Source organism: Lepus europaeus, chromosome 14, assembly GCF_033115175.1.
Source record: "Lepus europaeus isolate LE1 chromosome 14, mLepTim1.pri, whole genome shotgun sequence".
NCBI lineage: Eukaryota > Metazoa > Chordata > Mammalia > Lagomorpha > Leporidae > Lepus > Lepus europaeus.
The window spans coordinates 29,045,400-29,073,207 of record NC_084840.1 but is presented as its reverse complement, the minus strand read 5'-3'; the positions used below and the strand labels follow the sequence as shown (position 1 = coordinate 29,073,207).

The following is a 27,808-nucleotide window of genomic DNA, read 5'->3' as shown; positions in this document are numbered from 1 at the left end:
ACAGCTAAGATGCCACCTGGGATGCCCACATCTCATATCAGAGTGCCTGGGTTTGAGTCCCTGTTCTGCTTCTGATTCAAGTTCCTGCTAATGCACACTCTGGGAGGCAGCTTGGGTCCTGCTACCCACATAGGAGATCTGGATTGAGTTCCTGACCGAAACAGTGGATGAAAGATTCATATTATTCATTCTCTCTCTCTCTCCCTTCAAACAAATGTAAGTGAATAAAAAAAATCTTAAAAACAAATTAAATCTCAGTTCTATGGGCCAAAAAACCCATACATGATTGAGATCATATGAATAAATTCCATTCCCTTAAAATAATGCTAAACTTTAGGTGTCAAGACTTCACCGATTTAGATCATAATACAAATTTAATGAGCAATCAAAGTAAATTCACAAAATGCTTCTCTGTCGTTAGTTGTAGATGGGTCAGAGATGGGCACTTGTTTCTAATGAGTCAATATTACTTACATACAGAAAAAGACAAAAAATGAAGATGAAGACGAGGAGGGAGAGAAAGCAGGGAGAAGAGGAGGGGGAATGGGAAACAAGAACGATGACACATAACCAACATTCTGAGGCCTTGGGATGCAACAGAGCAAACAGGTGAGCAGGTGGCACTGATATGCCCTGGGTTGGTTACTGATTCTACCAGTTACTAGCTGAACAACCTTGGGCAAATCACCATAACTCCCTGAGCTTATTGTCCACATTCAGTGTCCTTACTGTTTAACAGGTGCGTTCTTTACATACTGGTTTCATTAATTTTTAAAAAAAATTTATTTGACAGAGTTAGTGAGAGAGAGAGACAGAGAGAAAGGTCTTCCTTCCGTTGGTTCACCCCCAAATGGCTGCTATGGCCAGCACTGTGCTGATCCAAAGCTAGGAGCCAGGTGCTATTCCTGGTCTCCCATGTGGGTGTAGGCGCCTAAGCACTTGGGCCATCCTCCACTGCCCTCCTGGGCCACAGCAGAGAGCTGGACTGGCAGAGGGGCAGCCGGGACTAGAACCCAGTGCCCATATGGGATGCCAGCGCCATAGGCGGAGGATTAACCAAGTGAGTCACGGCATTAGCACTCATTAATTATTAAAGGAGAAATAATTTAAAGTATATCCTAGAAGAGAATTGTTTCTATTTTTTAACCATCCTCAAATCCCACTTTATTTTTAGCATATGAAGGTTTTTAGAAAGTTGGTGAAAAATGAAATTAAAAGATACATTTGAGGTAGGCACTGTGATACAGTGGATTGATTTGCCCTTTGGAATGCCTGCATCCCATATCAGAGTGACTGGCTTCCCTGGGAGACATCAGGGGAGAGCTCATGTTCTTCATTCCTGCCACCATGTGGGACAGCCACATGATTTCCTGGCTCCTGGCTACCACCTGGCCCTGCACTAGATATTGTGGGCATTTGGAGAGTGAATCAAAAGATGGAAGATCTGCCGGCGCCGTGGCTCAACAGGCTAATCCTCTGCCTTGCGGCGCCGGCACACCGGGTTCTAGTCCCGGTCGGGGCACCGATCCTGTCCCGGTTGCCCCTCTTCCAGGCCAGCTCTCTGCTGTGGCCAGGGAGTGCAGTGGAGGATGGCCCAAGTGCTTGGGCCCTGCACCCCATGGGAGACCAGGAGAAGCACCTGGCTCCTGCCATCGGAACAGCGCAGTGCGCCGGCCGCAGCGCGCTACCGCGGCGGCCATTAGAGGGTGAACCAACAGCAAAGGAAGACCTTTCTCTCTGTCTCTCTCTCTCACTGTCCACTCTGCCTGTCAAAAAAAAAAAAAAAAAAAGATGGAAGATCTTTTCCTCTCTTTCCCTCTTTCTAAATAAACAATTTTAAAATATAAGTTTATATTTTATAAAAATCTTATAAGTTTATACAGAAATTCGTGCATACAAAGTATCTTCAAAAAGTTCATGAAAATATGTATTACAAAAATACTATACACAGATTTCAAAAAAATTTGCATCAAAATAAACTTATCTTTTAATTTCAAGTTCCATGAATTTTTTGGAGAACTCTCCTACGTTTCAACCTGTAAACACCTTCCTGAGATGAAACTCAGAGAGGTTCATGGCTTGCAACATAATCCTGACATACAACCTGGCCTTGGTTCGCAGAAATGACTGTGCACATAACTCATTTAGAACTTAGACACGTACTGGCAGTTATTGTGCCTTAAAGGACAATTTGTCTTATATTGCCACTTATTCTTTTATTTTTATTCTCCATTCCAAATTGTCTACTTACTGAATAGATAATAACTTGCAGCTGAGGCTGCAACTGGACCGAGAGCCTCCTTGGCACAATGAGGCAGAGACAAATACTGACCAGCAGGTGAAGCTCAAAGTTCGATGCTCTGTTCTTTTCCCCATGGCCAAGTAATAGGCACCCCCTCCCCAAGGGACAGAAAGTAGGGGCCCTTTACATTCACCTTAGTTTTAACAGCCCATTATGAGCTACTTGCTTCAATTTTATTTTATTCTTACCCTTTGGGAAAATAAAGAGTAATGCGCATTAAAATATAAACCCGAGAAGCTTTATGACTGCTGTATACCATGCCTATAGTCCAACTTCTAAATGTCATTTTAACTACTTGAGTATCTCAATAAGAGAACAATAACAATAAAAATGAAAACTTTCCTTCCCAACTGTATTGCAAGCTGTCAGCCCCTCATTATCCTAAAAATCAAAGCAACAAGTACGAAGTCTGCTACACAGTCTGAGGCAGTAAGAAAGGAAGGAGAGATAAAGAGTGAGAGGGAAGGAGAAAAGTGAAAAGGAGTAAAGTAGGCTACTTTAAGAACTGATCTCTAATCAGAGATCAAATGCCTACTTACTCAAAAAACGTTATCCAACGCCAGAATAGTAAACAAACATGAAGATTGGTATGGAAGTGTCCCATCCACAGAGTTTTCCCATAAAAGAGACTGACCTTAAACTAGCACAGATTAAGAGTTCCTCCCAGCCCTCACCATAGAGTAATTACTTAATAAATATTTTCGAGTGAATGAATGAATAATTTAGGAATGCATTAGAATTAAACAAGTCTAATTACTAACTGGTCTCCATACTTCCTGCTTTCTCCCTTTCTTGGCATAGTAACACTGTCACTTGTAGCTCAACCTCACCCCGCCACCACCTACATTTACCACGTATGTGTGACCAAGGATACCCACTGTCAGAGCCACTTACAGCTCCAGCCCACAGGGCACCATTCTCACAGATTTCTACCAGCTGTGCTCCCAGGGCTGCCATTTCCACAAAAACACTGAATGTTCTCTTAGGATGTACCCACTGCCCTGAGAAAATTCCAGGGAAGGGTATTCACAGTGTTTTCTACAGGAATGCTTCCCGCCTGCCCCCCACCCACCTCCAGCAACAACCTCACAAAGAATTTCAGTTACTTCATCATCTACTTTATGTTGTTGTCCCATGGATTCACCTCCTGCACTGCAACCAGAGGTAGTACCACATGACCTGATGACACCAGCATGCTATGACCCAAGAAATGGTGGTGTTCATTTCACAGGTACACAGGAACATTCCAAACTGTAGAATCAATGCAAGAAGTAGACAGAAATCATGGGGAGATCTGGATGGATTTCCAGGCTCCTGGCTTTGCCCCTAGCCCAGCATCAGCAGTTGCCATCATTTAGGGAGTGAACCAGCAGATGCAAGATTCTCATTCTCTCATTCTCTCTCTCTCTCTCTCTCTCTGTGTGTGTGTATGCATGTGTGGAACTCTGCTTTTCAAACAAATAAATCAAGAGAAAGGGAGGGAAAGAGAATGGAAGGGAAGGGGAGGGGAGAGGAAGAGAGAGAGAAGGGGAGGGAGGGAGAGGAAGAAAGAAAGAGAGAAGGAAGGAAGGAAGGGAGGGAGGGAGGAAGGAAGAAGGAAGGAAGAGGGAGGGAGGGAGGGAGGGGAGAGAGGAGGGGAGAGGAGAGAGGGGAGGAGAGAGGGGAAGGGAGAGGGGAGGGGAGGGGAGGAGAAGAAAGTCAGTCCCAGCTCATTTCAAGCTCAAGACAGGGAAGCAGCAGGTAACCTATACCCGTGCATAACAGGAAGCACTATTCCTTACTCGCTCCCCAAGTAAGCAGGGATTTTGCCTTTGCCTCAGGTACTACATCTGCCTCAGGTACTACATCTGCCTCAGGTACTACATCTGCCTCAGGTAAAAGCGATATCACTATATTATCCAGAATGCCTAGCTAATCTTTATTTTCTAAATGGAAACATTTCCTCAGAGGAGGGTACACAGCTTCATGGTAAAGATAATTAGTCACACCAGTATTCACTGTTAAACATGTGCCTATTCTCCATTAGAGTTTTAAAAAAATAATGAAACAAATAAACACTTTCACAGAAATGCATGTCTCCATGGAAAAATTATTGAGCTCATTATTGTTTTCCTTGAGGAATGCAGATCAACTATAATTATATGTGGCACTTCTGAAACAATATCATGTTGTTCCAGCTAACCATTTCCTCTTCAAATATTGCAGATGGATGAACTATACCAACATGTTTTATTATAGCATGTTGATGGAAAACAATGTTTTCCCTGACTTCCAAACATAGTAATTTCATTAAAATGAGTCTTCATTGAAAACAGAATATATTTTTAATATAAAAAACAGAGATGAAAGAAGGCTACATATGATTAGATCTGTATGTTCATACTTCACCAAGATGGTCTGGGCAGATTTGCTTTTGAAAAAATAGTATGAGATTGAGACTTAGTATTAGCCAAACTCTTCATTCAGGGAAAGCAAGTAACTTAGAATTGCTACCTGAAGTTTGAGGCTATAGTTTATATTGAATTTTGCATTTTCATATTTTGTAGTAGTTATATTTTTAGTGGAGAATATTCATAGTTGTCAAAAATATTCAACATTTTTATTCACCCAGACTGAAAACCACAGATACAATAGTTGCTTCTGAATACTTTGTAGGATTTATTTTTAAAGATTTTTGAGTTAGAGACAGACAGAGAGGGACAGAGAGAAAGTTCTTCCACCTGTTGGTTCACTCGCCACATGGCCACAGCTGCCAGAAGCCAGGAGCTTCTTCTAGTTCTCCCACATAGGTGCAGGGGCCCAAGAACTTTGGCCATCTTCCACTGCTTTCCCAGGCAGAGAGCTCTATTGGAAGAGGAGCAGCCAGGACATGAACCAGTGCCACATAGGGGATGCTGGCACCACAGGCCGAAGCTTAGCTTACTATGTCACAGCGCCAGCCTCTATAAGTTATTTTTAAAAGTTGGAATATCTAGAAGAGTATAAGCACATAATATAAATCCCTACTCAAGTCACCCGGCATTGGCTCATCTTCATAAGGAAGGACTACAATCTATACAAGTGGCCTTCTTTTAATTGCATCCTTTATTGAACTATTTCAAAATTAAAATTATCTGACAATCTTGTATCCTTTGGTATGGAATGGATAGTACTATTTTGTAAATGAGAACACTGATCCTAATAATCTGCATACAAGTTATAAATTGCCTTTCTGCTTCTTTTTTCACATTTGGTTGAATTTGGGGACTATTTTGTATTTCCCTAAATTGCATTATAAATCAGAAAATATACATCTGCTCACATTCAAAGCTCCCTTTCTCCTGGCTCAGTCCTGCAGAACAGCTGAGGCTTCACAGAGTGCACAGAAACCTTTGGTGATGACCCCTACTCTATAGATGCAATCACCAAAAAGTACATGTTCTTCAAAACACTAGGCAGAGCCAGAAGGTTTGTGATATGAGGTGAAAGAAAAAAAAGCGTTTCCTACTCTTTTGTTTAATTAGCATGGAAACACTATGCTACCTTTCAGAGCTGCAGTTGACAGTCATGAAGATCACGCAGGGGTAGGTACATATACACGTATAGAGAGATTTACATTTATTTGAAAGGATGATGTTAAGAGAGTGGATTGTGCCCCCTCAGTGTATGTCAATGTGGTAACCTTCAACGTGCCTGTGTGTGCAGACAGGGGTTTAACACTTGATCTTAGCCCAAAGGCCGAGAAGCGATGCGGGCAGGGGTTAAGGAGGTGATGAGGTTCAATGCGGTCCTTACAGCAGGGCCCTAATCCCTGAGGCCTGCTGCTGGTGTCCTTATAAGAAGAGGAAGACACACAGAGTCTGCTCTCTTTCTCCCTCTCCACCTCCCACCCCCAAAACACACATATCACACATACACAGAGGGAGAGGGAGAGGGGAGGAGGAAGGGAGGGAGAGAGAGAGAAATAGAGAAGGAGGGAGAAGTTTTTCATCCACTGGTTTCACTCCCCAATTGGCCGCAATGGCCAGAGCTGTGCTGAACTGAAGCCAGGAGCCAGGAGCTTCCTCCAGGTCTCCCATGAGGGTGCAGGGGTCCAAGGACTTGAGCCATCTTCTACTGCTTTCCCAGGCCATAGCAGAGAGCTGGAACGGAAGTGAAGCTGCTGGGTCTGGAACTGGTGCCCATGTGGGATTCCGGCACTGCAGTTGGTGGCTTTACCCACTACGCTACAGCACCAACCCCCAGGCATTTTTCAAATGATGAACTTCAAATGGCCAGCAGACACATGAAAAAATGCTCAGGATCACTAGCCATCAGGAAAATGCAAATCAAAACTTCAGTGAGGTTCCTCCTCATCTCAGTCAGAATGGCTCTCACACAGAAATCAACAAACAATAAATGTTAGTGAGGATGTGGGGGAAAGGGTACCCTAATCCACTGTTAGTAGGAATGTAAACTAATACAGCCATTGTGGAAGACAGTATGGAGACACCTCAGAAAGTTGAAAATAGTTATACCATAAGACCCAGCAATCCCATTCCTGGGAATATACCCAAGGGAAATGAAATCAGCATATGAAAGAGTGATCTGTACCCCCATGTTTATTGCAGCTCAGTTCACAGAGCTAAGACATGGAATCAACCCAGATGTCCAGAACTGCACCTATGTGGAGACGTGGAAGAAGCTCCTGGCTCCTGGCTTCAGATTGACCAGCTCTAGCCATTGTGGCCATTTGGGGAGTGAGCTGGCAGATGGAGGATCTCTCTCTCTCTCTCTCTCTCTTTCTCTCTCTCTTTCTCTCTCCCTCCCTCCCTCCCTCCCTCTCCTTCTCCCTTCCCTCTCCCTCTCCCTCGCTCTAACTTTGCCTTTCAAGTAAATAAAAAATAAATCTTTTAAAAACACCCAGTAAACTCAAAGTTAAAATAACCAGGTTCCCATCCCACCATCTTTCCCCCCCTCTCCCATACTAAAACTCCAAGCCTGACTAAGACAGAGGTGAATTCATCATGGTCCTGTTCAAAGCAGAACTTTCACACACTTTAAATTAGAATGTCAAACATATTGCTTTGATGATTTATGTAAAACAAAAAGATTTTTATTTTTATGATATAACTAAGGTATAAATAATGCATATAGACTGAATATGTGAAATCCCCATTGAAAAATCTGGTATCTATAAAGGGAGGTGTTGGATAACTCACACTCCTGCTAGTTACCAGAGACACCTTGAGTACCAGTCAAAAAAATTCTAAGACTCGAGAATTTTCAACAAAAGTGAAGAAAGCATTTGTAGAGAAAAATTAACTTCACCATGTCCTATTATTTTACTCTACATATTTCTTTTGGAGGGTATGTTTAAAGAATCTGTGCTTGTTGTAGTAACTAAAGACAGGGACAAGGATGTCTCTGAGAACCTGAGCAACAGCAAATGAAAGGGGCAGGAAGTGGAGGGGAGAACTAAAGGAGAAAATTAAACTGGGAAAATGCTAGTTTTGGTGTGCCTACATGCACTGTAGGTACAGTCACATGTAGACAGTTACATAAACACAAGATAAAGGAAATAACTGGATAAGGAATTCAACATTATATAACTTTCACTATTTCATGCTCCTGATACCATGATACAAATATTTCCTATTATATTTTTCTTTGTAAAATAAAATTCACTTTGTGCATTTGAGGAAAAAAAGAAAAAAATAAAAATTTTTATTGTAACTTTTTTCATAACAAATTACTCTCAATTCCTAGGTAGTACCTGGTACATAAAAAGTATTCAACAAATATTTTTCTGAATGAACTATAATACATTTGACATATTTTCCCATAGCCTCAGGTAGCAAATTCACACTAAACATAAACATTAAATATTTTAGAATGTGAATCTAAAAATATAATTTAAAATAACCTTTACTGAATTAGCTTAAAAGAAGTATTTTTGCACACTTCTCACCTCTTCCTTTGTCTTTTTAGATATAACTCGAAGCCAGTCTCCAATCATGCTCAGGACAGCAGCAAAATAAGCAAGGCCTACAAGGATCCAAAACCACACAACAGGCTTATAGAAGTCTAGATACTCAATATCTGATCCACCTGCAAGAGAAAAACATAGCAAACAAAATAAATTCACATTCTCCAAAGTCAAAAATCCAGATATTTGCTAAACTGTCATATGAATTTTGAATTGCAAAACATAAGAAATCTAATATCCTTGTCAACTGACCCATATCATTGACTTCATAGTGAATTGCTCATTTTTGCTCATCAGCTCTTATCTATTTTTTAAGACATTATATAAGTGTTTCTTACAAAGATCACTCATTGCTTCTCCAGGTCATATTGATTTTTCTTTGCTCCATATTTTTCATTTATTATAATCTGTTTCAATTAGTCTAGCACTTAATCCTCTCAAGTGCTTTCTCTTTCCACCTCTATTGAAATAAGTACGACAGAAATTATTTTTATAAGCATTTAGTTTAATAAAATTACTTATTGCCAGTAAATACACTCTACTACCCAACAGGCTTAATGCCAAACTAAACAGAAAGTGAGAAATTCTAGTGATGTTTCTTACTAGTAATCAGTTGGATTGATTGCTAATAATCAATGGCTTGATACCAAATGCCAGAGGCAATCCCTTGATGGGTCTAATACAAACCACTAAGAATTTACAAGTAACATTGCCATTCATTAATCTCTGAATTTTGGGAGTAATTCCCATGTTTGTAATAAGTTTAAATCACTAGCTCTCAAGAAAAAGTTGTCAAAGATGTTCTTTCTCTTTACTCCAATCTTTTAGTTATTTCTCCATCCACTTCGAACAACCACTGTACCCATGAAAATACATATACATTTCAACACATCCTTTATTCACACATATTAATGAATGTACTTAAGTCCCAAACATTGAAACTAGTACTTTTTTTCAAAAATAAGGGATCAAGTCACTCTTGATTTGACCTGAAAAAGGCTCACATAAACAATGAACCACACACAATGGGATATGTTGAGTGATAGCAAGATGGAATAAAAATAGTGCTGAGAGAACACAGAAGAAATGTTCAATTCCAGAAGGGAGAAGGCAAGCATCATGATTTGGATAATATGTCCCCCTCCAATGCCCATGCATTGGCTGCTTAGTCTCAAAACCAAAGTTTAATGCTAATGGTTAATGGGCTAGGGTAGAGACTTAACCGAATTGTGGACTCCAGGAGGTGGATGTAGTGGAAGATCTTCAGCTCACCGAGAGCTTGCCTTCTAAAAGTAGTTTTGGAGAGAAGATTGATTACATAAGCTGAGCAGGCTTTCTGTCTCTTTGTGCTTCCCGGTTCACTAAGCAATCATTCCTCTGGCCTTGCCAGATCTTGAACTAATGGGGCAACTTGATCTTAGATTGTGAGTCTCCAAATCATAAGCCAAAATAAACCTTCTTCGTTCTTAAGTGCTTTCAGATATTTTAGTTAAAGTAACAGAAAAGCTTACTGGGATAGCAAATCTTTAGTAATGAGAGTCAAAACTCAACACAGATCAGCGCCAAAATACACAGTGTACTCAAAAGACTTTTCGTAGTGAAGGAAGCTCCACATGGATGGGGGGTAGGGAGCATATAGGTAGGAGAGAGAGATCTAAAAAGGTAGGTCACTTCTGGTTGTAAAGACATAATCCTAATTCAATGGTGAGCAAGTGCACAGTTTATAGGGAGATAAAGCCCTACATTCACGTTGGACTACATGTGCAGAAAGATCTAGGGACAGAGAAGAAAGGATGGAGAGGGAAGACCCATAAGAAACTTCTGATTTGACCTGGCTAAGAAATTATTGCGTCTGTGTTAAGGCAAGGATGGAATGCAGATGCATTTTAGAGGCAGAGTCATCAAGTACTGAGGACCAATTGGATAATGTGATAAGTGAACACAAAAGCTCTCAAATGACCAAGGATGCTCACTTGGAAGACGAAGCAACAACCAAAGAGGGGAAGGAATAGAGACTAAAACATAGAAAAATAATTCAAATTGTGACTTGATAGGTCTGAGGTGCCTGAGGTACAAACAGGTGAAATCTTTAAATGTAGATCTAACACTTAACAGGAGGAGCAGGAAAGAAAGATTTTAGGATCAAAAGCATACAGAGTAGGGATGCTTTCAACAGGGCTGATGGGTTTACCTAGCTAATAGAAATTTGACTCACAAATTCAGAAGAACAGCTCCTAAATTGCAAGTAGACATTAAACTCAAACACTAAATATTGAATATAACATGACTTTAGGCAAATTGGGCTTTGAGTTACCCACTAGGATGTTTTCAAATATTAAATGGCAAGAACGAGAGAGAGAGAGAGAGAGAGCGAGCATTTTTCTATCCATCAATGGTATGAATAGATACAAGTTTAGCTTTTTTTGGAGATAAATAATAACTTTGAAAGTACAATTTACAAAGTGACTATTACCTTTAAAATATTAAAATTTTTACCTTCTGTAGTATTTTTCTAGTCTTTCATGGGAATTATTTACAGAGCTAACCATATGTCATGATGAGGGCTTGACACATACAGGATGTGGCTCTTCAGAGTCACAGCACAGACTTAAGCAATGTGTGTGGAAACCTTCCATGTGATAGGCTCACCAGCAAATTCCATTTTTTCAAATGTTTCCACCTCAGTGAAACCAAAATGACATTTTCCCTCCAAGTACTTTCTCTTTCAAAACCAGAGAAATCTTTTCCAAATAATTGTGACTCACTTAACACATAAGTTCACCAAGATGTTGACTTTAGAAGAGTTAGTTCCACCTCAAGATGGTTTTTTATGTCTTCCTTTTTATAAACAGGATGGCACAGTTTGAAAAAAGTAAATTGGCTTAATCATTAAAAGGACTATATTTGGGTAAAATGTTCAACTGTCAACTTTTTGTGGATTCTAAGTCAAAAGGGAAAAAAATGTTTTTCCTTTCTTAATTGCCATTCTTAAGGTGAAATAACAGCAGTCAGATGATCTAGGAAAAACTAACATATATAAAGGGTATTGTCAAACATCACACAAATCCTACTCATTTTTTGATATGGGAGCTTTATGAATTAACTTCCCCACTAATCAATTTACTTGGTCCAAAAATCTTATACAAATTAACCTATCTGTGGCCGGCGCCACGGCTCAATAGGCTAATCCTCCACCTTGCGGTGCCGGCACACCGGGTTTTAGTCCCGGTTGGGGTGCCAGATTCTGTCCCGGTTGCCCCTCTTCTAGGCCAGCTCTCTGCTATGGCCCGGGAGTGCAGTGGAGGATGGCCCAAGTGCTTGGGCCCTGCACCCTATGGGAGACCAGGAGAAGCACCTGGCTCCTGCCATCGGATCAGCGCGATGCACCGGCCGCAGCGCGCTGGCCGCGGCGGCCTTTGGAGGGTGAGCCAACAGCAAAAGGAAGACCTTTCTCTCTGTCTCTCTCTCACTGTCCACTCTGCCTGTCAAAAAAAAAAAAAAGAGGTCTTTTTTTTATTTGTCTCAAAGTACTTTAGATATAAAACATTGATTTAAGTTATCTGTATAATTTTATTAATTAAAGCTACTCTGCTTTTGTAGGAAGGAAAGGAGAAGCCTTATGTCTCCCACTGTATGTTTTTCTTTTGTTGCTGCAGATAATTTGCCCACAGTCTTTCTCATTGTTTTAAGAACTGAGAGGTTCTTTCAGGTGTGTTGTAAGTCCTGTTACCTTTTCTACAAATAGAAATGTAACTTCAATATTAATAGCTAGTATACCATTCAGGAAGTTACCCAATTCTTTCTAGGTGTTTGATCTAAATTTAGGAAGACTTCCATTTGAATAAGAATAATATGATGATCATAAAGAAAGAAAGATCAACACATTGTCTCACTCACTCATCCTCTGCAAAGATGGAAATCTATAGCACATACACAGTTGTCATCCCTAGAAACTACCTTTAAATCTCAATATAGAGCGATCTGCACTTTTTCTTTGAACTTAGCACAATTTACTGTCTGCCTCAAAAAGCCACAATTATGAATCACTCAATGATTTCCTCCTTTCTTTTTTCTCCCTATTTTTACAATGCTTCTTGTTCATTCTGAATCTTGGAATATAAATAACTTCTTGGTCTGTCCACAGTCCTGGGACTTCTGAACAATTTGGGTCAAATCCCATTACTTAATCATACACACAACTATCAATTCTCTTGTGTGTTCTCTAGAGTACTGGTTGTAACAAGGGATGACTGGCCCCTTCTAGAATTTTCCATGAGTATAACAACAGCTACCAGGAAGAGAAGAACATCCCCTATTTAATTTCATTGTTGCTCCTGCATTTCATACATTCTGTCCCAAAGGAAAGGGAATTAGAACAAACATTATCATGAAGGGCTGACCAGAGTACCTAATACACAACATGTACTTGCTAAATGAATGAATGAATGAGGAATGTATCTCCCTGAGCAGCACATAACCCTCTTTTTCCAATCAGTTATTTTTCTGACCCATTGTGATGGTGCAAGTAGTAGTGACTGGTTTTTAAAAGACCTCACTTTTTATCAGGTACTTTTGTTATCTATTGCATTCCTGCAAGTTTTTTACTCAGTGGTCAATTCAATAATAGTAATTTTAATAATGAGCCTCTGACAGAGTTGAAAATTCTGAGGCAACATCAGGTACTGTTTTCTACAGGATCTCTACTAGAGCAAGTAGTTTTGAACACACACAAAAAACTGCCACGGTTTTCAAACAGAGATTTATATATATATTGCGATAAAACTCCCTTCAATTAAACAAGCTATGAGCACTCCACTGAATGAGTCATGTTTTCAGTTATAAAGGAAAGCAACAGTCTGGTTAATAAAACTGCATTTCCAATAATGGTCCTTAAAACATAACTCTAAGAAAATGAATTCTTAGCATGGGACATACAAATGTGCTGTTTCCAAGTAAAAAATGTGGTAACAAATGGTTATAGAGGGGCCGGTGCTGTGGTACAATGGGTTAAAGCCCTGGCCTGAAGTGCCGGCATTCTATATGGGTGCCAGTTCTAGTCCCGGCTGCTCCTCTTCCAATCCAGCTCTCTGCTATGGCCTAGGAAAGCAGTAGAAGATGGCCCAAGTCGTTGGGCCCCTGCAACCACATGAGAGACCTGGAAGAAGGTCCTGGCTCCTGGCTTCGGATTAGCGCAGCTGCGGCCATTGAGGCCATCTTGGGAGTGACCCAACTGATGGTTGTAACAATGGAATAATGGAACAACGGAATTGAACTCTACTCCTATCCAGACAGATTTTGCAGGCTTGAAAAAGGTATCGAATAGTGAGTACCTAATATAGAAGGTACATCTGTTGTTTTGTTTTAGTTTTTTTTTTTTTTAATTTATTTGACAGGTAGAGTTATAGACAGTGAGAAAGAGACAGAGAGATAGGTCTTTCTTCTGTTGGTTCACCCCCTAAATGGCTGCTACAGCCTGCACACTGTGCCAATCCAAAGCCAGGAGCCAGGTGCTTCCTCCTGGTCTCCCACACGGGTGCAAGGCCCCAAGCACTTGGGCCATCCTCCACTGCACTCCCAGGCCATAGCAGAGCAACCAGGACTAGAACCTGGCTCATATGGGATGCTGGCACCGCAGGCACAGGATTAGCCAAGTGAGCCACAGTGCCGGCCCCTTTTGTTTTGTTTTGAAACTTATAGTTCATTAGAAAGATGAGAAGTTTCATGTTAGAGTGACGTTTGATTTTCCTGGCAAAATTACCAACAATTGGTGAGAACCTGTCCATGGCGACACCTAATAACAAGAAGGAAGGCTTAAAAAAGTCAGTAACCGTTATTTCCCAGATGAGGAACTCACCTTGGCTCAACAGTTAGCTTTGAGGTCATAAACTACCCAGATGTAAAAGCTACTTTTGCATGCTCTATTGAAATAGATGAGGCATTATTTTCCAAAATCCGTTTTTTTTTTAAAACCTCACAATTCCTGTTTTTGCAAAGCTTTCTCTCAAGGGCACACATTTCCTGACCGACCTTTGCCACATCTGCCCCCTCATCCACGTGCTAATTCCAAAACAGCGCAAGGATCCGGCATGGACAGTTGACAGCCCTAGGAACAGAGTCCCAGACGTTCACGAAGGCCAACATGAACACACAAATTAAGGAGACGCAAACCCAGTGTCAATCTGCTTCTTCTAATTTGTCTTATTCAGCAGCTGTCACTTTAATCATATCAAATTCCTATGTTAGTTATTATGAAGGCACATTCCTGTCATTTTTATTATTTCCTCGGTATGGTAAAATAAAAATTAATGAATTTAAGGGAACAATGTAATTTAAAAAACTTGTAACAATCAACTTATTTATTAGATTAGGCTTTTATTTTTTATTTATTTTTTAGAAAACTTTAATAAACATAAATTTCAAAAGTACTTTTGGATTATAGCAGCTTTTTCCTCCCATAACCACCCTCCCACCAGCAAACCATCCCATCTCCTACTCCCTTTCCCATCCTATTCTTCATTAAGATTCATCTTTAATTATCTTTATATATAGAAGATCAACTTAGTATATACTAAGTAAAGATTTCAACAGTTTGTACCCACATTGAAACACAAAGTATAAAGTACTGTTTGAGTACTAGTTATAACATTAATTCACATAGTACAACACATTAAGGACAGAGGTCCTACATGGGGAGTAAGTACACAGTGACTCCTGTTGTTGATTTAACAATTGACACTCTTATTTATGACATCAGGCTCTTGTCATGAGCTACCAAGACTATGGAAGTGTCTTGAGTTCACAAATTCCGACCTTATTTAGACAAAGCCATAATCAAAGTGGAAGTTCTCTCCTCCCTTCAGAGAAAGGTACTCCTTCTTTGATGGCCCCTTCTTTCTGCTGGGATCTCACTCACAGAGATCTTTCATTTAGGTCATTTTTTTGCCACAGTATCTTGGCTTTCTATGCCTGAAAAACTCACATGGGCTTTTTAGCTAGATCTGAATGCCTTAAGGACTGATTCTGAGGCCAGAGTGTTGTTTAGGGCATTTGCCATTCTATGAGTTTGCTGTGTATCTTGCTTCCCACGTTAGATCGTTCTCTCCTTTTTAATTCTATCAATTATTATTAGCAGACACTTGTCTTATTTATGTGATCCCTTCGATACTTAATCCTATCTTTATGATCAATTATGAACTTAAACTGATCACTTTAGTAAGATGGCATTGGTACATGCCAACTTTTTAAATGGCATACATATATCATTTTCTCACCCTGTCCTCTTATGACACTGTGCCATGACTCTGAATTCAAGATCCCCACTGCTACAGACCAGATGTTTTCACTGAATTCCTCTCCTTGGGTAGTTAAGAATGGCTACGAATAGCCCCCAACAGTTGGCCAATTTTAGTGTTGGCCTGAAGGTAAAGTTTAAAAGAAAGTTTTTTTCATCTACAAAACCATAAAGTAAAAATATTTTTTCACTAGCTAAGTTTATGCAGTGGCCACAAAGAAAACATTATTTTAGGATTCTACCCACTTTTTTTTTTTATTTATAATCTTATTTTTTAGAGTGTCTTAGGTGCTGAGGGTCACATACTGGATTGCCAGTCTGTCCACTGTTTAAAAACATGCAACAGAAGGCTGTTGGCCTGACACTATAGCACTGGTCACATAATACCAGTATGTTCCACAACTGCTAGATCTTGTTAATTACATTTATAAAACGGTAAGCCAGTATAAGGTTAATGTACCAAAAATACACTTTTTATAATTTCATTTTCTCTTATATGAACATATTTTCTAGTTCTGCTTAAAACAATTATACATCCTTAATGGGTATTTTAGTCAGAAACAGATCTTTTCATATGGAGTTACAAAGTCTGAAACTCCTCTCTCCACATTTTGATAATTGTAAAACTAAAAAATCTCCAGCAGAGATCTGTACCCTCCCTCACAGAGATGTGCAGAGAGCATTTCTGCCTCAAAGTGAAGCTTTGCTCATGAAAACATCCCCTATTAAGGCTATTAGACAAGGATTCGTCACAAGGAGGGCTTTGCCAGGTTAAACTCCAACTATCAAATCAATAGAAACCTATGAACTATCCATCCTGAGATTTTATAAAACTGCAGAATATATTTTCTCTCCTGGAAATATTTAAGTAAGAAGTTTGAGTGAAGAAAGAACAGTAAACAGTAAGAAGGTATAAAATTCTCTTAAAAAACAAATTACACTTTTGGAGTTTATTCTGGGCAGTTTAATTACCCAGTCCTTCTATAATATTTGACATGTTTTTCTAACACTTCAAACTGCATTTTGTTTTAAAGAATGATTTAGATTTTAGGGAGTTGGGAAAAATGATTCACAACAGAGTGAAAGCATGCTTACTTTTACAATAGTTTATAATTTATTTAAAACTAGAGTCACAACAACAACAACAGATCAAACTGGTATTACTGGGAAAGAGTGTCGAACTGACTGGAACATAGATAAACATAAGAGTTACAGCAACAAAGCACATAAGAGTTGAAAAAACATAAAAAAGGAAAAATCTTGAAAAGTGATGGAAAAATGCAGACATTCTAGGTCAATATCACCTACTGTAGGTAAGGTCTAAAATATGGTACTAAGAATTAAAAATTAAATGTATAAATATCTTAAAGAAAAGATAGCCAAGAAGTAGTCTTCTAAAGCTTGCATCTATTTTTAAAATTAAGTCAGGAAAGGGGCTACATAGGACAGGCAAAGATAAGTTAAAAGTGAATTCTTGTACCACTACAAAAAGATTTAAGTAAATAAAACCACCTAAGAGGAACATGTTTGCTTTATGAAATTAAGGTAGACATGTACAATTCTTTCTTCTTTTTTATTTTTTATTTTTGACAGGCAGAGTGGACAGAGAAAGACAGAGAGAAAGGTCTTCCTTTTTGCCGTTGGTTCACCCTCCAATGGCCGCCGCGGCTGGCGCGCTGTGGCTGGCGCACTGCGCTGATCCGATGGCAGGAGCCAGGTGTTTATCCTGGTCTCCCATGGGGTGCAGGGCCCAAGCACTTGGGCCATCCTCCACTGCACTCCCTGGCCACAGCAGAGAGCTGGCCTGGAAGAGGGACAACCAGGACAGAATCCGGTGCCCTGACCAGGACTAGAACCCGGTGTGCCGGCGCCGCAAGGCGGGGGATTAGCCTATTGAGCCACAGCGCCGGCCGACATGTACAATTCTTAACAACCAGGAACTTAATATTTCTTTCACAGAATGAAAAGCAAATGCTTAACGTCCTCCTTCTGTTTACAACCAAGATCATGCAATTACTCTTTGTCTTTGCCACTGTTATGAGTTGAATTGCACCCTCCAAAAAAGTTACCAGGAAGTTCAAACCACAGTACATCTCAGAAAATGACCTTGTTTGGGGATCAGGTTCTTGCAGGTGTAATTAGTTCAGAAGAGCTCCTCCTGTATTAGGGTGAGCCCTTAATCCAATATCACAGGTGTCCTTAAAAAAAGTGGGGGATTTGGGCACAGAAAGAGAGACACAAGGAGGCCACATGGTCACAATGCAGACAGGAGTGAGGCAGCTGCCCGTCAAGGATGGCTGAGGACAGGCAGCCAGCCTCCACCAGAAACTAGGAAGAGGCAAAGGAGAATTCTACCTGGCGGCTCAGAGGGGTCAGACCCTGCTGACACCTCCATTCCCAGCTTCTGTGAGATAATCGTCTCATCATCAATGCCACCCAATCTGTGGTATTTTGATGTGACACCCCTAGGACACTCCTATGGCCATTGTGTTTTGTCACAAACCCAAATGAAGATTGTGCCCAAAGGACACAAGTTAGAAGCACAACATCGGGGCCAGGGAGGCTTTACCTGCAACGTAGTCACCAAATCCAATGGTTGTTAGAGTGATGACCACAAAATAAATGGCATCCAGGGCGCTCCAGCCTTCGATGTGCTTGAATATGATCGCAGGCAGAGCCACGAAGAGCACGCAGCCAAACAGGATGAATATGATGGTGGAGATGATGCGGATCTTGGTCTGACTCACATTCCACTTCTAGGGATGGAATACAGATGGGTAGGAGAGAGAAGTAGATGGCAGAGGGGGAGGGGGAGGGAGAGAGAACCAATTGATTATTGGCATGCCTGCTAAGACCATATAAACACTATTGCCAGCAAGTGAGCATGTTATTTTATTCCCTTTTAGACATAATTTTCAATGAGAATTGGATATAGCATAGATAACTCAAAACAGTAAATGCTAATAATCATGCTACTTTACAGTTACATAGCTCTACAACAGGTTAAATGCTTTCAAAAGTAAATTACATGTGATTTGAGAATACAATTCAGATGTGCAGTATTTGTTTACTGGAACTACGTCTGAAATATTTCTATCTGTAAGCATACAACTGATTGTAGGCCAAACACAATTTCAAAATATATAGAACAGGAAATGGAAAGAATTATATATTCACACTGGCAACCACTAATTATGAGTTAATTTATGTTTCATAATTACAAAGACTTTTTCCTGCCATTAATTGATTAGAATGCAAAACCAATGGACTTAAAGTCCACAGACTGATTACCAGGTGAATTCTCTCTCTGTTCCATGGTCTTAACCTGTACAACTGACAAGGGTACCTGCTGTATCAGAAAGGATGAGAATCCAACACCCCTTCACTCACAGCTCTCTGTAAGTACCCCTATTTTTCACTTCCTTTTCCAGTGAGAAATCTCCACAGTGGCATGTATTAAATTAAGTTTGCATATGCACAGCAATTTGTTTCCAGTTCTTGATTCGAGGTTAGTTACTGCTGTGTATTTTTAACCTCTGATGGATCTGTAAAGAGTTTAGGTCACATCATGTGCCATATACTAGTCAATGAATGTCAGAGCAAGAGGAATTTTTAAAGATAAGACCTTTGGGGTCTCAGAAAGTAAAGAGACCACAGCAGCTCCTCTAACCCACCATCCTCATCTCAGACATGCCTTAAAAGAGTTCATGTCTGTAAAGTTTTCAGAATAGTGTTTGGTATCCAATGCTGGATCACAGGTACTAGAATACCACTGCCACGAAGGCATGGGATTTTTATATGTGCTGATGTACATGCAACATGAAAAACATTACTTGGCATCCTGTAGGAACTCTAAAGCTGCTGAATGAAAAGATGAACCATTTAGTATGACCAACTTCATGCCATGAATCTGCCCATTTGATTGACATAAGTACAGAATACTTTTAATATCATTACAAGAAAAGTACAATACCAAGAAAAGGAGAAAACTCCTACTTTATTTTTAAGTACTCATTTATTTGTATCTACTTGAAAGGCAGAGAGAGTGAGAGAGACAGAGAAAGAGAGAGACAGAGAATTTTCCATCTGCTGGCTGACTCCCCAAACACTAAAAACAGCTGATGCTGAGTCAGGCCAAAGCCAGGAGCCTGGACTTCCATCTGTGTCTTCCACATGGATGGCAGGGGCCAAACCCTTGAGCCATTATGTGCTGCCTCCCGGGATGCATCAACAGGAAGCTGGATCAGAAGCAGGGTAGCCAGAACTCAAACTCTGGCATAGGATTCAGGTGTCACAAGCAGCAGCTTAAGCTGGTGTACCACAATGCCCACCCCTAAAACTCCTATTTTAGAATAACTATGTCTTACTCCACTCTAACAGTAAAAATGTTTGAGAGCTAATTTTGATCTTAAACCTGAAACATGACTAATGCTAAAACTTGAAGTATAATTTAAATTTAGAAAACAGTGTTTAATAGTTTCATTTTATCAGTGTCATTAAATGTAAATATTTTGAATTTTTAGTGGAAAGAGGAAACATTGAATAATAAAAATAGATTTGTAATAGTGGTGCTGGTAATAGCAAACCATTTACAAATCCACTCTAACACAGCCATTTTCTTTATCCATAATTTTCCTCAAGAACACAAACTTATAATCATAGATGTATTATTATTTTTACTTAAAATTTAAATAAAAGCATTTTCATTTTATGTACTTTTTGTTTAATGTACTACAACCAAGTACATCTTCATATGTATGATCTTTGGTCTACTGTACTACATTATTGAAATAAATTCCTATCAATGTCATTGTTAAATTAAGCTATATGTTTGCTGTTTGTTGGTACAAATTCTCGAAGATGATTCATAAGTTTACAATGCCACCGGCAATAAACAAAGGTATGATAAAAATTTTTAAAATGATACTATCCACCATTTACTCCCTATGTTAAGATTTAACATTCTGCCATTGACACTCTGAGTAATGCCTCATAGTACCACATTTTTCTTGCATTAATTTATTCATTCAGATAAGTACATAAATAGTTAAGATACAGTGAGCTACATGCTAGTCAAGACACATATAAATTGGCAGAAACCTCAATAACTGACTATTTCTAAGATAGCAGAAAAGGCATAATATTTTAAAAAGTTAAACAAAAATACATGTAGTCAAAAGTCCATTACACTCACAATAAAGGTATCTTCAACTTTGGCAATTCCTTTTCCAAATATGGTCCCCAGTTGATCTCCAACCCCAGCCAACAGAAAACCAAAAAGGGGAATTCCCAGCAAGGCATAGATGATACAGAATATTTTTCCACCTTCTGTGCGTGGTGAGATGTTTCCAAATCCTAAAATATTAAAAAAAAAAGATAAATCAAGTGTTTATGAATAATAGTTTGAAAGTTTTATTCAGAAATTCCCAAATATTAAAAGCTATAAAGCACTGATTTCAACCAGCTAAGAATCCCATTATATTACATTAAAATTTTAACAAAATATTTTATAAGCAAATATTTCAATAATATTTGAAGTGTAGCTAATGTTACAATTAAATTTTAATAAGATGATGAAAACTGAGGCTGTAACACACATAATAAAGCCACTATTTTCATTATATTTACTTCTATTTCTCAGTTAATCCTGTTAACTAAAAGTTTCACTGTCATATAGAATATATTGAAGGCAATGTATGGCCCTAATTTAAGAGTATTCAACCATGTTCTCAAATATCTCATCCAATTGTGGGTGTCATTCTTTATAAGGGACAATGGCAAAACAACAAGCAAAACAGAGAAAGGCAACTTTTCACACACAATGATCGAGAAGACTGGAGTTCCTTATACTGAGGAAAAGAAGACTGAGAGTGGAAGGAGGCAGATGAGCTGATTTCAACTATTTGAATGATTAAAATGCAGAAGAGGAAACAAACCCATTCTGCGGCTTCAAGACAAAAAGCAAAAATAATTGGTGTAAGTTACAGAGCATGAATTAATGCTAAGGTAACTGCAACCCAAATGGAGAGTTAAGTGGCTGAAGGATCTAGGCAGGCAGCCAGATCATCACTTGTGTTTAACATTTTGCGCTAATGGTCTTCCAGGATTCCTTATAACACAAAGCTGCCACCAGTCAATAGCCACATGCACAAGCCAACGTCGGAACAGCGTTCATTGATATCTGCTCTCACCTTGGGTTGGAATCACTGACACAAACTAAAACTTGCACTGAACATCTACTGTTTGCCAAACATCATGTTAAGCATTATGCATAAAACTGAAGTAGACACACCTGATTTCTCAGAGCATACAATCCAGTGAAGAACATGGACAAGCAACTGATACACACACGTGTGTGAGAAGTGTGTGCTACAAAAGTAAATGGTGCCCCTAGCACAATTAACAAATCAGCCACACATCCTGTAGCAGTTCATTTAGCACACAGGATAGAGCACAAACGCTTCAGCATGAGTGCCACTCTCACATCCTCACATCCTCCCTTCTCCTTCACAGTGAAATTCTTTCAGCTTCTCAAAGACGCAACATTTTCATTTTGCCTCCAAGACTTGACATGTGTCATTCCTCAACCTTGCCATGAATTCTACTTCTTTCTCTCACATGGGTAACTTTTACTCAGGCTCAGGTCACAGCTTTGGAGTCACTTCTTGATGCATCTTGTCTCATCCTCCTTCCTTTTCTTACGCAGGAGAAAAATCCTGAAAGCCAATCCCCTTCTGTGCCCAGAAGATCCCAGAGGGAGTAAGAAAGAACCAAGCATCAAGTGAGATTCTTTTCTACCAAGTGTCCCTTCTGTCACATCTAGAAAATCTGGTAGGACTATGGGCTCTGATATAAAGGAATCTGAATATTTAACTCAAATCCCTCCCATCTTCTCCAAAACAAGCATGAAAAAGGATCAGATAGTCTGTATCAAAGTCATTTGGAGAAGAAAAACACCATCTCAAATGATAAAACACCAGGGAAGGTGAAACTGACATATCTTGGCCAGTGTACCATTGCTGTATACTATCGCAGAGTGGAACTCAACAACTTCAAATTAGTCCCAGGAGTACCAAGAACATGAAAGCCTTGCCAATATAGCATGGTGCACTGTTTCGTGTGTGTGTCTAAGTTATTTGAGAGGTGGCAGGGGGAACAAGATCATCCATCCACTGGTTGACTCCCCAAATGTCTGCAACAAAGGGATAGACTGTGGTTGAAGCCAGGTGTGAGGAATGCTCGTCTCTCAAATGAGTGGCAGGGATTCAACTGCCTGAGCCATCACCTGCTGCCTCTGAGAGTGTGCATCAACAGGAAGCTGGAAGCCAGAGGAGAGCTGGGACTGAAACCCAGGCACTTGCCCACTTTGACTTGGGTTCTCTGATTATCCCAGAGAGGCCTGCTAAGACCCAATCCTGTTGTGTTGTTTTGTTAGAAAGAGAGGGGGGGGAAGGAAGGAAGGAAGGAAGGAAGGAAGGAAGGAAGGAAGGAAGGAAGGAAGGAAGGAAGGGATGGAAAAGATTTATTAATTGATTTATATGAAAAGCACAGTGGCAGACAGCAGAAAACAGAGAGAGAGAGAGAGAGAGATCCTCCACCTACTGGTTCATTCATCCAAATGGCCACGTAAGTCAGGACTGGTCCTGGCTGAGGCCAGGAGGAGCCAGGAATTCCATCCAGGTCTCCCACTTGGGTATCAAGGGCCCAAGTACAGAAGGCCATCTTCCTTGCCTCCCCAGATGCATTAGCAGGGAGCTTGACTGGAAGAAGAGCATCCAGGACTCAAACCAGCACTCCCTGTTAGGGGATGCCTTCGAGGAACACAGAGGCTTAACCCACAGCACCACAACACTAGCCCTACAATATTGTCCTTTGTCTCTGCTTCAGACAAATACCCATGTACCTGGAGCAATACAAATAACCATGTACCTGGGGCAATGCAAGCACCTGGATATCTCGTTCTGTCTTTCTGCCTACTCATAAGAAAGAATCTACTTCCAGGAAGGATCATAAAGACAAGACATGAGCTGGAGATAGACTATGGGGTATGTGTGGGCTCTTATTTCTCAGGAAGAAAAATGAAACATACAAAGTCACAGTGGGGAGAAGAAATATGTTCTGGTGTTCTTTGACATAGAGGATGATTACATTAACAATATTGAGGCATCCGATTCCAAATAGCTGGAACAGAGGACTTTCTCTGTGATGTTCTCACCACAAAGAAATGATAAAATTTTGAGATCATGGAGAACTGAAATATCCTATCTTGATCGACACTCAGTGAACAGGGGCTGGAGTTGCAGTACACCAATTTAAGCTGTACTTATGACACCGACATCCTATATCTCAGCATAGGTTCTAGTCCCAGCTGTTCCACTTCACATCCAGCTTCCTGCTAGTGAGCCTGGGAAGACAGTGGAAGATGGCACAAATACTGAGGCCCCTGCAATCATGTGGGGGACCACAATCGAGTTCCTTACTCCTGGCTTCAATCTGGCCCAGCCCTGGCTATTGCAGCCCTTTGTGGATTGAACCAGCAGGTGCAAGATCTCTCTCTCTCTCTCTCTCTTTGTCTCCCATCTCTTATGCTCTGCATTTCAAATAAATAAATCTTGAAGAAAATTAAAAATACATAGTCCATAACTGTACCAAAATATCACACAATTATTCTGTGCCAATACAAAAAAATTGAACAATGACTATTTTTATTCTGACTGCAGCAGTGCTATGCGCAGGCTTTGCTGCTTCATACTGAAAGACTAAAGTCAGGAGCACTCACTCTGCGGCACCAGCACACAAGTTAAAAAGGCTGAGAAGCAGAGCTCTGAGTGTTCATCCACTGGTGACTCAGAGTTAGCCTGCAGCCTACCATGGAACATCTTCAGAAAAGCTGACAGAGCATTTCCTCAGGAAGTCTGTTTGCATCACCAGCGAAATGGCCCCAAATCCAAACAGGATTGTACATCTAAGCAAAGCCAATCTGCCCCTCACTGCTCCCAAAACAGAGATGAGACCCTTGTGGCATCGCTGCACTTGACCTCATTACTTCCATGACCTAAGGAACAGCAGGGAGAGGCCCTGACATAACCGGTCTGGGAACAGTCTCTCCTTCACCCGCCGAGGATCGCCCTGAGCTCTGAGGCTGACTCTGTCCCACAGAGTGCAGTCCTCACAGCGTGACCACCCCTAAAGTGCACACACACACATGTGCATGCACACACAAACAGATATGCACACGCACCCTCATGAATACATTCTCATGGATATACACACATGTGTTCACACACATACATACATGCCCTCACATACACATGTCCACAAACATATAAACATGCACACAGATATGCACACATACACCCTCATATACACATGCCATGCATACACACATGCACATGTGTATGCACACACATGCACATATATGTCCACCCACGTGTACACACATATGCACACACAAACCCTCATACACATACACACACATACACACCCTCAGCACCCTCACATACACACACCCACACACACATACAGATATACACACACCCTCATACACACATACACACACATACATACACACCCTCAGCACCCTCACATACACACACACACTCACATACACATACAGATATACACACACCCTCATACACACATACACACACATACATACACACCCTCAGCACCCTCACATACACACACCCACACACATACACATGCAGATATACACACACCCTCATACACACATGCCCACATACACCCCCTTACACACACATAGATGCATGCACACACACTCGCACACACACATGCCCCCACACACACCCTCACACACACATATGTGCACACATGCGCACACACACACAGGACCTGGCAGTGTTCTGACATAAAAGGTGTGCCTGGATGCCTGGAGCTGACGGAACATTTCCCTAGGAACAACATTGAGGGGTTGTTGAGGGGAGACTGCCTCGTGTTTCCTTTTCTCTCTTCCCCATGCAAAAGAAGAGTCCACTCCAAATTTCCCACAAGTTCCGATCAATACACACAGACACTAGTTAAATGACTTGATACTATTAAGAGTCTCAGTGAAAGGTACAGATATAATCATCTAAATATTAATATTCGTGGTTGTCTTCCTCTGGTCAGTCGGCAACCTCTTCATTATCAAAGTGAGACAGTCCCATGATATCAAGAAGAAAAAAAGAAAAACGAGATTGAGTTTTGCTTTAACTCCTGAAATAAGGTATTCAATCTCAAAATGTTGCCCCTGAACAAAAAAAATAGTGTACGTTTTCTTTCTTATGTGAAGTTGCTATGTGATTGGGATAATAGAGTCCCATCTCCTGAATTTTTATTCAAAATTACCAGACTTTTTTAAAAAAATGTGTTTAACTCTAGAAGAGTCTGTATCAATGCAATTTCAACTTGTTGCTTTTGTCATTATTGTTGTTCAACAACTGTGATGAAACACATCACACATCTGCCTCTACCTTGGAAGCTAGCAAGGAAGATTCAATATTTGCCTGAACTGCCAGTCATCACGTAGAACTCTCAAATCCAGAGTGCATACACTGCAGCCAACAAGTCTGAACGTTTGACTTTTACTACTTAATTTTAGTTATGTCTTACACAGAGGGTGCACTTCTCTCAAAGGGTTGCTTAATACAAGTGTAGCCTGCCTTTTTTTAATAGAAGAGAGCTTGTCTGCAAAAGGTAGCCATTGAGGAGATTTTAATTAAAAAGTCCAAGTACACATATGCAATAATGTATTTGGGATTTGTCAGCTTATCATTAGAGGGATTTGAAATTTCCTGGGAATGAGTTATATTCCCAAATAAAAATCCAAGGTTTAAACAACTGGTGGAGGGCTAAATTAAGATTATATCTCAAATTACAAGTGCCAATTTGATGGATCCGGGCCATCTTCAGCCCCAAAGCAGAAATGAAAACTTAGCTATGGTCCAGAGGAACCATGGTAGGACCGGGAACAGAACTGCCTGAGTTTTTCTCCTCTGCTTCTTGGCAGAAATGGTTGGCCCCTGAGAAACATTTATGTTATTCTGTGACCTGAAGCAGCATCATATTTACTCTTCACTTGCTTTGTGGTTCTTTCCTAGTAGCAGTCCTGTCCTTACATAAAAATCATATGAAAAACTAAAGAACCAATAATAGCTAAGAAATGTTTGAAAAAAAAAAGAATGAAATGGAAAGATTTGCTCTACATGATATAAGGACCTACTTCAGGTATTAAAAAGTCAAATGAGGAGCCAGCATTGTGGCACAGTGGGATGAGTCACTGCTTATGATGCCAAAATCCCGTATCAGAGGACTGGTTGGGAGTCCTGACTACTCCACTTCTGATCCATCTTCCTGCTAATGCTCTTCAGAAGCAGAAGAAGATGTCCCAAGAGTTTGGGACCTTGCCATCCATGCGGTAGACCATGATGGAGTTTACGGCTCCTGGCTCCAGCCTGGCCCAGCCCTGGTAGTTGCTGCCGTTTGAGGAGTGAACCAGCAGATAAAAAGTCTATATGTATTTCCCAACCTCCTGACACACACCCCGTCAATGTACCTTTCAAATAAGTAAATATATTTTTTAAAAGCCCCATGATTGGACATATCACTGGAGGGATAGAGGCAGACCAGTGAAAGAGAAGAGAGAGCTCAGAAACAGACCCAAACATACTGCAAACATTAATATCTGAAAAGCCAATGAATGGGGGGGTGGGGGGATAGTTGGCTATCCAGTAAGATTTGGATGGGCCTTCAACTTCTGGTATTATTCTATCTAACAACAATCATAAAAACCACATGAAACAAGGTTAAGATTTGCTAAGGGTAGAATTGTAATAGTATTCCTCCTAGATACTTTCACATATTTGAAATATTGTGTAAGAGTCAAAAGGTTTAAAGAATATAAATACAACACAGTTATAGTTGAAGAAGACATCAGACAATATTCTCTACCATCATGTCAGAGTTCTTTCAAATTTAAAGTAGAAAATTAATTTCTTATCCTGACAAAAATATCTACCACAAAACATTTAATATTATACATAATATTACAGCACAACTGGAGGAGTTCCTTAAAGTCAGAGGAAACATACTCATTTCACAATGACTGCTAATTATAATTCTGAAAATTTTAACAGGTGTAATGGCAGTAAAGAAATAAAAGGAACAATTATTATTAAAAAATACATATTAGTTGTGGGTGGAATTAAATATCTGGTAAACACAGAAGAATATTGAAAATTATTGAATAAAGAAAAGTTCAGTAAAATAG

At 40.1% G+C, this 27,808-nt stretch overlaps 1 protein-coding gene across 3 annotated transcripts in view; it reads right to left on the bottom strand.

Annotated features, from left to right (window-relative positions):
* The window catches only part of KCNK2 (potassium two pore domain channel subfamily K member 2), a 133,506-nt gene that overhangs the window by 34,576 nt on the left and 71,122 nt on the right, over positions 1-27,808 (bottom strand). For all 3 annotated transcript variants that reach the window (XM_062210347.1, XM_062210346.1, XM_062210348.1), the window contains exons 4-6: positions 20,735-20,895; positions 18,110-18,296; positions 8,232-8,371 (exon numbers count right to left, since the gene is read on the bottom strand). In XM_062210347.1, the coding sequence (XP_062066331.1) occupies positions 8,232-8,371; positions 18,110-18,296; positions 20,735-20,895 (488 nt within the window). The remainder of the gene's footprint in view (positions 1-8,231; positions 8,372-18,109; positions 18,297-20,734; positions 20,896-27,808) is intronic.